The sequence below is a fragment of the Cnephaeus nilssonii genome (genome assembly GCF_951640355.1).
Source record: "Cnephaeus nilssonii genome assembly, chromosome: 6".
In the NCBI taxonomy this organism is placed as follows: domain Eukaryota; kingdom Metazoa; phylum Chordata; class Mammalia; order Chiroptera; family Vespertilionidae; genus Cnephaeus; species Cnephaeus nilssonii.
The window spans coordinates 99,346,356-99,361,571 of NC_137077.1; the positions used below are offsets into that span (position 1 = coordinate 99,346,356).

The following is a 15,216-nucleotide window of genomic DNA, read 5'->3' on the forward strand; positions in this document are numbered from 1 at the left end:
TGTCAGGGTAGAACTTTATATATTTGAGAATTTTACTTTAAAAACCTTGTGGAGATAGTTAATGACAGCATACACGTTATTGAAGAGTTTCTATGTGGAAATATAGGGGTACAGAAAGCTTGATTGCCATTTTTGTGTTCACCAACTGAAGTAAATACAAAATCCTGGCATATGATTTAGTGAACAAAGAAGTAATGATTATAATTCACCAGTAAACCAGAGAGTTTATTTTAGTCTAGAATTTAACTTCCCCTTTGTGCTGACTAAACCTGTGCCTGCTGCACTTTCCTTGTGACTGAAATCGTTCATAAGCCTGGCTTTGCATCTCTGCCAGGAAAGTGCCCTCACAGCCTTTCTGCTGACATTACCTGTGTAGGTTTAACATCTAATGACATCACTTACATACAGGGTGGGGCAAAAGGAGGTTTACAGTTGTTCGCCTGGAAATAATACAATAATCTATCTATATAATCGAGGAATATGCAAATTAGCAGGGACACCATAACGTCACAACCAAACAGCAGGAACCTGTGGCTGCATGGTGCCTGGCCGGGGCGAGGGACCTCAGGCCGCACCCCCTGCCGCCTGGAAATTAATACAATAATCTATCTATATAATCGAGGAATATGCAAATTAGCAGGGACACCATAATGTCACAACCAAACAGCAGGATCCTGCGGCTGCATGGTGCCTGGCCAGGGCGAGGGACCTCAGGCCGCACCCCCTGCCCCAGCGCCGGGCCGGGAGACTTCAGGCCATGCCCCCCACCCTGGTGAGGCTTGACAGGGACCTCAGGCCACGCCCCTCGCCTGGCAGGGCTTGACGGGGGACCTGAAGCTGCACCCCCCATCCGGCACCGGGCTGGGGACCTGAGGCTGCACCTCCCTCCCGGAGGGGCTTGACAGGAGTGGGGCCGGCTGGGTCTGGGTCTCACCCAATGGGGGTGGGGCTGGCCTGGTCTGGGTCTCCTGCATTTTTGAAGCGCATGCGGGTGGTGGGCAAGTACTTGAGTGTAGGTCCCACGGAACGCCCCAGACTCTAGCAGGAGGGAGATTTTCCTATACATTTTACTAATTTTCATTTCTGACACTTCTATTATAGAGAAAGGGCAAATAGCAATATTAAAATATTTCCTCTAATTAATTTCCTTTTAATATGCACGAATTTCATGCACCAGGCCACTAGTCCTATCTAATAAAAGGGTAATATGCAAATTGACCATCACTCCAACACAAAGATGTCCGCCCCCATGTGGTCAAAGATGGCCGCCCCCATGTGGACACAAGATGGCTGCCACAAGATGGCCAGCAGGGGAGGGCAGTTGTGGGTGATCAGGCTAGCAGGGGAGGGAAGTTGGGAGGGACCAGGCCAGCAGGGGAGGGCACTTGGGAGGGACCAAGCCTGAAGGGGAGGGCATTTGGGGGGACCCAGGCCTGCAGGGGAGGGGAATTGGGGGTGACCAGGCCTGTAGGGGAGGGAAGTTGGGAGCAACCAGGCCTGCAAGGGAGGGCAGCTGGGGGGGGGACCAGGCCTGCAGGGGAGGGCAGTTAGGGGTGACCAGGCCAGCAGGGGAGGGCAGTTATGGGCAATCGGGCTGGCAAGGGAGCAGTTAGGTGTTGATCAGGCTAGCAGGGTAGTGGTTAGGGGGTGATCAGGCTGGCAGGCAGAAGTGGTTAGGGGCAATCAGGCAGGCAGGCAGGCAGGCAAGTGGTTGGGAGCCAGCAGTCCTGGGTTGTGAGAGGGATGTCTGACTGCCCATTTTAGGCCCCTGGGATCGGGCCTAAATGGGCAGTCGGACATCCCTTGAGGGGTCCCAGATTGGAGAGGGTGCAGGCTGGGCTGAGGGACACCCTCCCCCACCCCCGTGCATGAATTTCATGCACATTAAAAGGGGATTAATTAGCGGAAATAATTTAATATTGCTATTTGCCCTTTCTCTATAATAGAAGTGTCAAAGATGAAAGAAAATCAGTAAAATGTATATGAAATCCTTCCTCCTGTCAGAGTCTGGGGAGCACCACGGGACCCAGAGTCAAGTCCCTGCCCACCCACATGCACCTCAAAATCACGTGAGAACCAGACCCTGCTGGCCCCCCGCCCCCATTGGGCTAGATCCAGACCCGGCCAGTCCCACCCTTGTCAAGCCCCGCCGGGCAGGGGGCGTAGCCTCAGGTCCCCTGGCCCAGTGCTGGGGCTGGGGGTGCAACCTGAGGTTCCCCGGCTTGGTGCCTGGGTGGGGGGCACAGCCTGAAGTCCCCTGTCAAGCCCCACCTGGGGGGGGGGGCAAGGCCTGAGGTCCCCTAGCCTGGCTCTGGGGTGGGGGGTAGCAGCCTGAGGTCCCCTAGCCCAGCACCAGGACAGGAAGCACACCTTGAGGTCCCGTCAAGCCCTGCTGGGTGGAGGGCGTAGCCTGAGGTCCCCTGTCAAGCCCCACGGGGGCGGGGGAGGGCATAGCCTCAGGTCCCTGCTAATTGCTCGTTAGGGGTCCTTACAGGAACATGGCCTCAGCTGTGGTTGCAGCCATCTTTGTGACGGAGTGATGGTCAATTAGCATATTCCCTTGTTATTAGATAGGAAGCCTAAGCGACAGTTTGACCTTTTGACCAGTAGCTATGATGCGCACTGACCACCAGGGGGCAGATGCTCAACTCACAGGCATGGAAACATGGAACAGACTGATGAACCTTAGAGGGAAAGGGAGAGGGGGGAGGGTATGAAGAGATTAACCAAAGATCTTATATGCATAATAGAGGCTCGGTGCATGGATTTGTGCACTGGTGGGGTCCCTCGGCCTGGCCTGCCGGGATTGGGCTGAAACTAGCAATCTGACATCCCCCAAGGGGTCCTGGATTGCGAGAGGGCCAGTCCAGGCCCAGGGACCCCACCGGTCCACTAATCTGTGCACCAGGTCTCTAGCTAATAAATAATAGTACAAGAATAAACTCTGTGTTTTGCATACTCACAACTGTAAACCTATTTTTGTCCCATCCTGTATTTCCTATAGCTAAGAAGGATAGTACTCATTGGGGAGAAAAATTTTGAGGTTCACTCTTTTTCTTAAAGACATTTTTAAAACTAAACTATGTTTTAACTACATTAAAGGGTTTTTAAAGCATGCATGTAACACCTTCTGTCATTTTGACATGAATATTTTCATTTTCCTGGTTCCTTTCTAGTCTCTCTTCATATGTGAATTTGTTTTATGTTGCTGGAATCATGTGTTTTCCCATTCAACATAAAGATGCTTCCATTGTTACAAAGTCTTCACTATTATAAATTAAATTGCTATATAATAGCTCATTTGCTACTTATTTTCTTATAAAACTTTTTTAGTATTTACTATTTCTTTTCTAGTTTGCTCATATTAGCATGTTCCCATAATTATTTGAAAATTTTATTCAAATATTAACTTTATTAGTTTTCTTCATACATGATATTTGTTTTTAAGTAATCCCTCATGAATATATGTGTGTGAGTGTATAAAACTTATAGCATTATTTTAAAAGGCAGTGAAAATTACTGAATAATTTAGACTCATTAATAGGAAAGACCTGGATTATCTTGGGCAACTGTTAATTCAGCCTTTAGGTTTACTTTTTCTCTCTAACATGTCATGTTGTTAGTCTGATTTAACCTTTGATTACTGTTTTTGCATTTCATATTGGTATATGGAAGTTAAAATAAATGCTACATTATGTAAGGAAATGAAGTTTATTTGATATTTAACTCCAAAGATTTATATTACAACCATTTTATTCTTAAATAATGAACTTGTATGAACTGTATGACTGATAGGGAATGTTATGCACTGTATTTCTCTAGGAGCTCCCCAGAGTCCTTCTGCTTCATGAACTGTCTAAGCAGGAAGGTGCATGGACCATCCTTCCACTGTTACCACAGTACGTTTAACTGGAAATGTGTCAATTCCTGACATTTCTACCGGGAAACTCGTAAGCTCCCTAATTTTCTTATAAGAGGGTGTGTGTTTTTTTCTCAGCGCCAGTAAGTGAAGTAAATTTGAACTCAGTTTTTTATGACTATTACATTAACCCAATTTCTTCCTAACCATGAATGACTTTTATTTTTAAATGTTTCTTTTTTCAAAGATAAAATGTCTCTATATTTGATATTTATGTTTGACAATTATCTGTCTTCTGAACTGGTGTTGTTATGGAGAGATTTCACTATAAGAACTCTAGCTGTTGTATAAACCATTATTATTTGGCTTTCCTATATGCTGAAACTATATGTTGAAGAAAAGTATAAGAAAAAACTTTAGATTTCTTGCCATTTTATATGTCCTTCATCATTTCCTGCCTATCAGTTTTAAATCTTATTATAAACTTGCTTTATAGAATGGATTACTAGAGCCTTTTTCCTTTTGTCAGCTTTTCTGCAACATATAGCAGAAATTCCTCGTGGATTTTCTTCTGTGAAGAAGAGACAAGAATACAAGTTCCAGAACTCTTAGAAACACTCAGAAGATATGACACCTCAAAGGTGAATACAGTTTCAATACCAGTGTTTATCTTTTGGGTGGAATGCTTAAAAGAAGATTTTGACTACGAGGTTTTTAAAACTAATAAAGCAATTTAAAATGTAAGAGAATGGAATAGTAGTTGAATATCTGGAAGCAATGTTAAATAATTCTCTTTAAGTTTTGTAGCTTTCAGAGGGATGGAGCTTACCATGAGCTGTTCTTAAATGAAAAGAAAAACCTACTTATGTATGCTAACAGTTTCAGAAAGTTCAAAAACGATAACCCAGAATTAAGTTATGCTTCTCTTTATGAACAGTGACCACATAGTATTTTAGATATGAAATATATTTTGAGTACCACTGTGATAGCAGGGCACACAGACAAGGGTCCTGACCACATGGATGGTACAGGATAATAGGAAAACAACAGACCATTGAAGAAGCAATTACAGTTAAAAGTGAGACATTTTTTTAATAAGGGAAATGTGAGGCGCTATTAGAAGCACATAGCTGGGCATCATATTTAATCTGGAAGGGTCACAAGTGGAATTGACATTTAATCTGAGTCACGTAGGATGAGTAGGAATTAACAGGAGAGAAAGTGTTCTAAGCAGTTATATGTAAGAAGGTCTGGAGGTGAGAAGGGATGCATCTTATGTTAGGTTCTTTGCTACTTTCATATTTTCAAATTTTATTTTGTGAAAATAGGATATAGCCATTGGCTCTTTTTTTTCTTTATTGATTAAGGTATTACATATGTGTTCTTTTCCCCCCAGTGCCCCCTACCTCCCCACTCATGCCCTCACCCTCCTGGTGTCTGTGTCCATTGGTTAGGCTTATATGCATGCATACAAGTCCTTTGGTTGATCTCTGCTCGTTCCCCCCACTCTCCCCTACCTTCCCTCTGAGGTTTGACGGTCTGATCAATGCTTCTCTGTCTCTGGATCTGTTTTTGGTCATCAGTTTATGTTGTTCATTATATTCTACAAATGAGTGAGACCATGTGATATTTATCTCTCTCTGACTGGCTTATTTCGCTTAGCATAATGCTCTGCAGTTCCATCCATGTTGTTGCAAATGGTAAGAATTCCTTCTTTTTTACAGCAGCATAGTATTCCATTGTGTAGATGTACCACAGTTTTTTAATCCTCTCATCTGCTGATGGGCACTTAGGCTGTTTCCAAATCTTAGCTATTGTAAATTGTGCTGCTATGAACATAGGGGTGCATATATCCTTTCTGATTGGTGTTTCTAGTTTCTTGGGATATATTCCTAGAAGCAGGATCACTGGGTCAAATGGGAGTTCCATTTTCAGTTTTTTGAGGAAACTCCACAGTGGCTGCACCAGTCTGCATTCCCACCAGCAGTGCACGAGGGTTCCTTTTACTCCGCATCCTCACCAACACTTGTCGTTTGTTGATTTATTGATGATAGCCATTCTGACAGGTGTGAGATAGTACCACATTGTCATTTTGATTTGCATCTCTCAGATGATTAGTGACTTTGAGCATGTTTTCATATGTCTCTTGGCCTTCCATATGTCCTCTTTCGAAAAGTATATATTTAGGTCCATTGCCCATTTTTTGATTGGGGTGTTTATCTTCCTTTTGTTAAGTTGTATGATTTCCCTGTAAATGTTGGAGATTAAACCCTTATTGGTGATAACATTGGCAAATACGTTCTCCCATGCAGTGGGCTTTCTTGTTGTTTTGTTGATGGTTTCTTTTGCTGTGCAGAAGCTTTTTATTTTGAAGTAGTCCCATTTGTTTATTTTCTCTTTAGTTGCCATTGCCCTAGGAGCTGTACCGGTAAAGATACTGCTTCGGCATATGTCTGAGATTTTGCTGCCTGTGGGTTCCTCTAATATTTTTATGGTTTCCCATCTTATTGGCTCTTGTTTACTTCTAATCCCTAGCACTAGTGGAGTATTGAATACTTAATGGGTGGTCAATAAACACTTGTGAACAACTGAGTAATCCTGTGAGGTCAGCTTTCCTCCTGGGCTCCGTTCAGTGCCCTTGCAGGTGTAGAGGGCTGACTCAGAGACATCTTGGGAATAAATCAAGCTTCTCTGTTCTGGAGAAGCCTAGGTTACATCCTGATCACCTTATAGAATTCTTTAAACTTGGAATAAACAGAATGGGCCATTTCTGATACTAAAGGATGCCTGCCTGGCCCACCCATGTTCTGATGCCCACTCAGAACTGGGTCAGGTTTAATGAGGACACTGGGAAGGAAAGGTGGCTTTTGGCTGCCTGTTTGGTTTGTTGATAATAGACCCTAAAAGCTGGGGGACAGTGAACATTAGATTTCTCAAACACTAGAACGTTTGTTACTGTCATAAAACCACCAGTTTCGATGTTGTTTAAATGCTTGAAGGATCCATTGTAGTTTTTCTGCATGATTTGCTTTCTGGGAAGATACAGTATAATTGAATGAGAAAGTTGATAGGTTAAAAAAAATTCCTTCAAAGGAGAGAAGAATTATGACCATGTCTGAGATGATGCTAACCAGCATCTATGTACCTTTTTCCATGTTTTATGTAAAACATTTGTTATGCGTTTATGTTTCCTTTTGACTTGGGAAAAACTCCCAAATCTCTTTCAGGATGTAGGAGTTTTAATCTCCTCCAAGGGTTCATTTCACCTGGAGATTATTTTTCCATTATCCATAGCTCTAATTCTCTTCAGAAGAAGGTGACTCACAGTGCTTTTTAATGAAAATTGGAATAAATTCAAAAGTTCAAAGCAAGTTCATGAAAAGCAAGAACAGAGTAAAAGTGAGATGGTTCCCCCTCTTTTCTGAACTCTGCCATAGGAAAAAAATCTAGGCTGCTTTATTTCGTTTAACGCTAGCACTTAGGAGTAAGAATTACATAATGTTGAAATTAGCTCAAACCAGTGTTGTCCCCCCCCCCCCACCCCTGCTATTTGACATTTTAGAAATAAAGGTATAGAGCAAGTCTGGCTTGGCTATTGACACAAATAAACTACACAAAAATAATATGATGTAATGTGGTAGAGTATCAGTTATTTTGTTTTATTCTGACATTTTTCTTTTCAATATCTTCCTGTCATTCTTACTAATGCAAATTTATGCTGTTGTACAATATTTTAAAATTTAAATCTTTATTAAAATAATTAATCTTCGTTAAATTGCCTTTCCAGGTTATTTCTATAAATTTTCATATCTTGATGAAGTCTTTTCTTTTTCCCACTGTATGCCTTTAATATAAGTGTGCATATGCTGACGTGTCTTGACTTTAATTTTTTTGCATTATTCTACTACAGTTTGTTGGCAATAATTATAATTTTTAATGTCTATTTACAATTTTATCATATAAATGTGCCACAAGCAATTCCTATTATTGAATGTTTAAACTGGCATTTTTTCTTTTTTCTTTCTCTCTATAATACATACACATTTTTAATTTTTACTTTAGAGGTATCAGAATAGTGCCCGAATCCTGTTACACTTCCAGAGTCCAACATTTTTAAATACATGGAGCTGATACACATGATTTGTACATAATAGCAACCTGAGAATAATGAAAGAAAAATATTTTACAGATTTAAATAAAGAACTTTACTATAATTAAGATTTAAACATCCATTGCTATCACACATACATGTTAAGAAGTGCTGTATAAGTTCCTATAGAGACTTATATACGTAATTAATACCTACTGTTAGTTATTTTGCCTCAAGTTTAACACCTTCCAAACCATAGGTAATATTTTCTTTGAAGTAATCAATATACATTTTGAATATATAATCAGCAGAAAATCTTACGTAACCTGATGTAACCTGACACTCAAAGAAACCAACTATTATTTCTTTTTGAAGGCAGACAAATATTTGTTTTAAAAGTTAAAAACTCAACAGGATCTATGTCTTTTTAAAAAAATCTTTATTTTTGAAAGTATTACATATGTGCCCTTCCGCCCCCCACGCCGCCCCCCCCGCCCCGCCTCCCACCCCAGGCCTTCACCAGCCTATTGTCTGTGTCCATGGGTTATGCATATATGCATACAAGTTCTTCTGTTGATCTCTTCCCACTCACCCACCCTCCTCTGCCTCTGGAACTCTGTTTTTGATACAACTTTACATATTCTTCATTTTTAAACAAGCAGTGACTATCTCTTTTGGATTTTCATTGTTAAGACAAGGCCTATAATACATAGCAGATAATTATTTATAAAATGAATAACATCTGGGAATTTATTCAATTTTTAGGGATCCAGTATTATAAAATTTCCTATAATTATGTCATTTAAAAATGAACATATACCTATTAAGAAATGTAGTAAAAATGTTTAATCACTTTAGAGCAGTCAAAATACAACACTAAGATTGGTGTCTAAAAGCAATCATTTTGCCATATGCATCTTAATCTTTTATTTCATTCATTTTAAGTTGATGGTTAATTCAAAAACTGTGTTTTAATCAAAGTTGTTTTTAAACATTGTCATAATTTCACGTTGAAGAGTCAGATAAATGTCACTTAGCCATTGCTTCTCTCCTCCTCTACTCTTGCTCTCTCTTCCTTGCTCTAAATTATAGTCTTTGAGAAGTCAGAGTTTACTGTTCTCTTGAGCTACCAATGTCTGCTGATGTTCTTTTTGCTCATCTCCAAGGCACTTGTTTTGCATATTACTTGAAAAATATTCTAGAGTGAATCCAGGGTACCTCTGATTTTCTTGAAATACTTTTGCTTCCTTTATATTCTGTTCCAGATGTTTCCATATTAGTTCCTGTGTTGGAGCTTTTACTTCCTTTTCTATTGCTGCTTTTCTAAATTGGTTGAAGAGCTCACCTGAGGACACCTGACATTTTGACTGGTTTGCCTAACTTTTCTAAGAGTCTGCATTCTCGATTTGTATATTCTTCTGTACAGAAACTTGACATTCACACTCGAAAGCCATTGTGTCATCACCAGACGGATGCATCACAGTTAGGCCAGTCAAATGATTTTTCAAATCACATGAGGGAGGCAGGATTTATAAAGGTGAAATGCTTTTTACACTCTGCATATGTTGTAATTCTTGATTATTAGTGCTAACTTGTGGTGATCTGGTGGTGTTCCACTTGAATGTGTAGCCTGATGAAAAAGGGCAATAGAATAAGAGGTTGTATCTGGCATAGAAGATTGTATCTTTACTTTCTCTTTAGAAGGAGAATCATTCTGTTTCACTTCAGTAAATTTAGGTGACATTTCTGATTCGGAATCACTGCTGTCTGAAGAAATTGAATCACTGCTACTGCTTTCAGACTCTGACGAACTGCTGCTGCTTTCACTCATTTGGGAACAAATTTCAACACTAGTCTTGGATGATGGAGTTTTCTCAGATTTTGGTTGACATTTTCTAGAATTTAACTCATTATTGACATCCAGTAATCACTTTTTCAACTCCTATTTTTTTCTGTGAATGAAGTTCTTCATTGAACTTCATTATTTTCTTACCGTGAGGTTTTAGTGGTCTTTTTCTTAGACATGCGGCAACATATTTTTCTAGCTACCTCAGTGTTGTTGTTTGCAGTGTTTCAAAGTCTATCTCTATCTCAGCAGGGTTGGAATTTCTCAGTGAAGGCTCTCTTGATTGTATAATATGAACAACTTTTCCAAATTTATCTCCAGGAAGTTTGTTTCTATTCACACTCAATCGCCTTTTCTCCTTATAGCATTATTTTCATCCTCAGATTTCAGAACCAACACTAGTTTTCTCTTTTTTGGCTGATTGCTCTTAGATTTTTCTTTTAATTTCATTTGCTTAAACTTTTTTCTTGGATTTTCATCTGTGTTGACATTTTCTTTTATCTTTTCCCTTTTATTATTTTTTAAAAATTCATTTTTATTGATTTCAGAGAGGAAAGGAGAGAGAGATAGAAACATCAAGAATAAAGAAGTAAAGAAGAAAGCACTGGTAGGAGGGGCAGAGGCGTGGAACCAGATGGTCCAGCACCCACGTGTGGCATTTTTTTAATTGGGAGGGATATCTCCAAGACCTCCCATGAGGAGCAAGGGGTCCCAGCTACACACCAGCCCCCCAGCCCAGGGTTCCAGAGAGAAGTCCCTGTAACTTCAAGCTGTAAAAACCAGTCTGGATTGTGGCTGAGTGACACGGAGACTGCTGAAATCCCAGGTGTTCCTCTTAAAGGGCCTGTGCAAAACTTACAGTCTTGCTTCTTCTGAGCTCCAGCACTGGGCAGCGACTTTGGGGGAATCCAGGGACATACAGGGAGGAACTGGACTGTCAGACATCAGAGCAGGAGCTTGGGGGCAGCTTTCTTCCAGGCAGGGTTGCTTGCTGGGGTCATTATTCCTGTGCTGGGACCTCTCCCATTGCAGAGCTGACTGACTGACAGCCATATCCGAGTTTTCATTAGTGTGCCCACACTGTTCCTTCCACCCTGGTGATTCCCTGAGACTCAGTCCCATCAAATATCAGCCCACCCAAGCTGTTTGCAGCTGCCTTTCCATATGAATGCCCTATCCTTTACACAAGCAGGAGCTGGAGTTAGCATGCCCCAAATCTATCAGTAAAAGACCTAAGACCTGGCACTAGCACCAGCCTGCCTTCCTAGACAGCTGGGCCTTGTCTGGGCACCTACTAGCCCAGTACAAGTAGCAGCCATCTGCAGATCTCTCTGTATCTCCTGCCAGATGGCCCCAGGCAGTGGCTGACTTTGCATCTCCCAGGAGGCCCCAGAGCCAGTGTGCCCCGTGGACAGCTTCAGAACATTCCAGATTACAACTCTGCACATCCATAAGTGACACATTTAAGAGGCAGACTCAGTGAGCACCAAAGCCCCTCTGAAACAAGTCCTGCTTCATAGGGGTATCTACTGCATAGCAGCTCTTCCTTTGTAGACACAGCTGGTTCTCACAGCCAATTGGCCTGGAGGCCAATTTCTCCCAGTGATGCCAACAGCAATCAAGGCTCAACTACAACATGACTGTGCACACAGCCCACACAGGGGCACACCTAGAGTGTCCAGCTCAGGTGACTGGGGAGACTGAGCCACTGGGCCTTACAGGACATGTAATACACAAGGCCACTCTACCAATTCCAGGAGACATAACAGCTCTATCTAATACATAGATACAAACACAGGGAAGTAGCCAAAATGTGGAAGTAGCCACAGTATGGCCTCCCTTTGTGAGAGGCGACTAGGCTGATCAGGGGAAGGCACCAGCCCCATCACCCCGCTGCTGCAGCCACTGCCAGTCACCGCAGCCACCAAGGTATTTTCATCAACACGGACTCCAGTCCCTTCACCAAGAAAAAATGACAATTTTCTTTAAGCATTTTCAAGATGTGTCTTTCATAGGATATGACATTTCTTTATTTTTCTTTTTATCCTCACCTGAGGATATGTTTCCATTGATTTTTCCCCCTTCCCTCCAATCCCAGGCTCAGCCCCTGCCCAAGCCTAAAGCCTCTGCCCCAGGCTTTAGGCTTGGGAAGGGGACCCCCCCCCCCCCCGGCCCCTCCAATTGCAGGCTCGGCCCCTTCCCAAGCCTAAAGCCTCCGCCCAATGGCTGGCTGGGAGTGACCTGGGTGCCGAGGAGGTTCCCGGGACCCAGGTATGTATGCAAATTAAACGCCATCTTTGTTGGGTTAATTTGCATACTCACTATGATTGGCTGTGGGTGTAGTGGAGGTATGGTCAATTTACATGTTTCTCTATTATTAGGTAAGATTAGGAATAGAGAGTGAGGTGATGATGGTTTGAAAGAGAAAATATGTAAAATTATTAGAATTTAGGCTTCTTGGTTTAAATTAAATGCTTTAGTTTCTTTTTTATAGGGGGTGGTTTCCTTTTAAAGCTGTCCTGGGCTTGCTTTTATCAAAAAACTAGTGAGCACCTAGTACATGTTAGGTGTTCTGGGAACACAGTAGTGAGCAGAATGGACAAGAGCCCTGCCCACCAGCAGGGGTTATTCTTGTTGCAGGAAAGATAAGTAATAAGCAAAAATGCAAATAATGTGTAAGATGATTATTGGTGCAATGGAGAAAATAAAGCAGAATAAGAGAGATAAAGGATAGATTAGGGGTGGGCTTATTCTATGTAGGATGTTCAGGGAACATCTCACTGATCAGGTCACATTTGAGCAGAGGGTGAAGAAACCAAGGGAGTGAGCCATGTGCTCCTTACTTGTATATCAAACTGCCTAATTAATACCTCCACTTATTCATCTAATAGGAACCTCAAATTCAATATATCCAGAACTGAACTCTTAATGACCCTTTAAACCCCTTCCATCTTTAGTCTTTCTCATCTCAGAAATGGCATTACCATCTATCCAGTTGCTCATATGAAAAACCTAGCGTCATGACTGATTCCTCTTTTTTCCTCAATCCTATGTTGGCATGTTCAGTTGACTGTACCTCCAAAATGCACCTCTCATTCATCTTCTCTCCATATTTAATACTGCCACTCTGGTGCTTTCATCATCTCTTGCCTTGACCATTATTAGAGCCTCCTAGCTCATCTCCTTGTTTCTGCTCTTGCCATGCTAATACTCTAGCCCCGTGGTCAGCAAATTGCGGCTCGTGAGCCACATGCGGCTCTTTGGCCCCTTGAGTGTGGCTCTTCCACAAAATACCACGGCCTGGGCGAGTCTATTTTGAAGAAGTGGCATTAGAAGAAGTTTAAGTTTAAAAAATTTGGCTCTCAAAAGAAATTTCAATTGTTGTACTGTTGATATTTGGCTCTGTTGACTAATGAGTTTGCTGACCACTGCTCTAGCCTCTCTATAATTCAGTTGATAATCATTTACCTGCTTGAAAACTTCCAGTGGTTTCCCATTCCACCTGATATATTTTCACTAGATACAGCATTTTTGGTTGGCCGAAGTCTCCTGTCACTGTAAAGATATTATTTTACTGTCTTTCAGATTCTATTTTTTCTGTTTAAACATCTGCTGTATGTCTTATTTTTATTCCTTTGAAAGAAATATGTATATCCTTCCCAACTACTTTTAAGATTTTCTGTATATGATCTTTCAACCAACATATACCTATGTGCAGTTTACTTTGTTTTTGTCTTTTTGAATTTTAATTATTTTATTTATTGATGAGAGAGAGAGAGAGAGAGAGAGAGAGAGAGAGAGAGAGAGAGAGAGAGATTTGTTGTTCTACTTATTTATGCATTCATCGGTTGATGATCCAACCCGAAATCTTGGAGTATCAGGAGGACGCTCTAACCAACTGAGCTACCTGGTGGCCAGGGCCTTTTTGTATTTGTCTTGATTGGAGTTTATAGAGCTTCTTGAATCTACGGCTTGATGACTTTTGTCACTTTTAGAAGATTCTAAGCCTGTATTTCTATAAAAATTGATTCCGTTTCATTCTTTTTCTCCTTCTATTCTGGGTTTCCTATTTTATATATTTTCGATCTTTTCACGGTATCCCATATTGCTCTTATGCTCTTCTTTGTACTTTCCTGCTTTTGATTTCTGTTTTTTGTATATAAATCTGGATTTTTTTTTTTACTGACTTGCCTTAGAGGTCACTAATCCTCCCTTCTCTTTTGTCTAATATCCTCTTGAATTTCTCACTTCAGTTACTGTATTATTCATTTTGGGAATTTCCATTTGAGTCTTGTTTATATATTCTAGTTCTTTGGTAAAATTCTTCATCTTTTCATCTATTTCATTAAATATATGAATCATATTTATGTGTTGATAACTGCAAAATCTGATTTATCTGTGGGTTTGTTTTTTATTTTTATTTTTGTTTTTGGTGTGGTCTTGTTGCTCGTCATACCTGGTCATTTTTCACTAAACAACAGATATTTTATGTGAAAAATTAAAGAGTCTGTGGATGATAACCCATCCTACAGGAGAAATTAATATTCTAGGTTGTAGACCTTGTTTGGACAGGTCTATGTCCTTACTCTTAGACCCCTTCTCCTCTGGCAGACCCTGTCCTTTAGCGTGGGGCTCCCCTGCATCACTGCTGAAGTCTGTGCCCAGCTCTTTAGCCTCTCCACTGCCGCTTTCCACTTACTTCTTGATTTTCCCTTTGGCTTTGGTATTGAAGAAAGATTACATGTGGAATTTTGGGCTCACTTTACTGGGATCCTCTTAAATCTCTACCTTTTGGGCAGTCTCCAGCTCCAGCCTCTGTTTTAGTCTAGTGAGGTTGCAGAGTCCTCAGCTGCTGCTTTCTGTGGTGTGTTTATCTCTGCTCTGGGAATCAGCAAATCCTGAGAGTAAAAGGAAATGAATATGGGGTTTCCATGGACAGGCACATCTTTTCTCTGGGATATTAGCCCTTACTGTCTTTGTTGTTTTCTGATGCTCTCAGTCATTTTCTTTAAGTAATTTCTCCAGCTTTTATACTTGTCATCAGTGGGAGAGTAGGCCTGAGCCAGGCTATTCTGTTGTGGTCAGAAGTGGGAGTCTTCCATTGCATTTAGAATAAAGTCTATGTTGTATTCCACTGGCATGTAAAACCCACTTTTGTCTATCTTCTGCCTTTCTCTTATACCTTGTTTCTTCACTCCCAGTATATTCTAACCCCACTAGATTTCCTTCTTTCATCAAAAGTATCAAGCTCTTTCCCACCTGAGGGATTTTGTATTGACTGCCTTGACTGTTATTCCCCAAATTTGTGCATAGCTAGCTCCTTGATAGTACTTGCTCTTTAGTTCAATTGTTACCTCTTTCCAAGGTAACAATTTCCCTGGTCACTGTGCACATTTTCATCATAGCACATTGCAGTCACTA

At 41.2% G+C, this 15,216-nt stretch overlaps 1 protein-coding gene across 2 annotated transcripts in view; it reads left to right on the plus strand.

Annotated features, from left to right (window-relative positions):
- The window catches only part of B3GLCT (beta 3-glucosyltransferase), a 159,819-nt gene that overhangs the window by 63,935 nt on the left and 80,668 nt on the right, over positions 1–15,216 (plus strand). For both annotated transcript variants that reach the window (XM_079773996.1, XM_079773997.1), the window contains exons 5-6: positions 3,823–3,899; positions 4,389–4,500. In XM_079773996.1, coding sequence (XP_079630122.1) covers positions 3,823–3,899; positions 4,389–4,500 — 189 coding nt within the window. The remainder of the gene's footprint in view (positions 1–3,822; positions 3,900–4,388; positions 4,501–15,216) is intronic.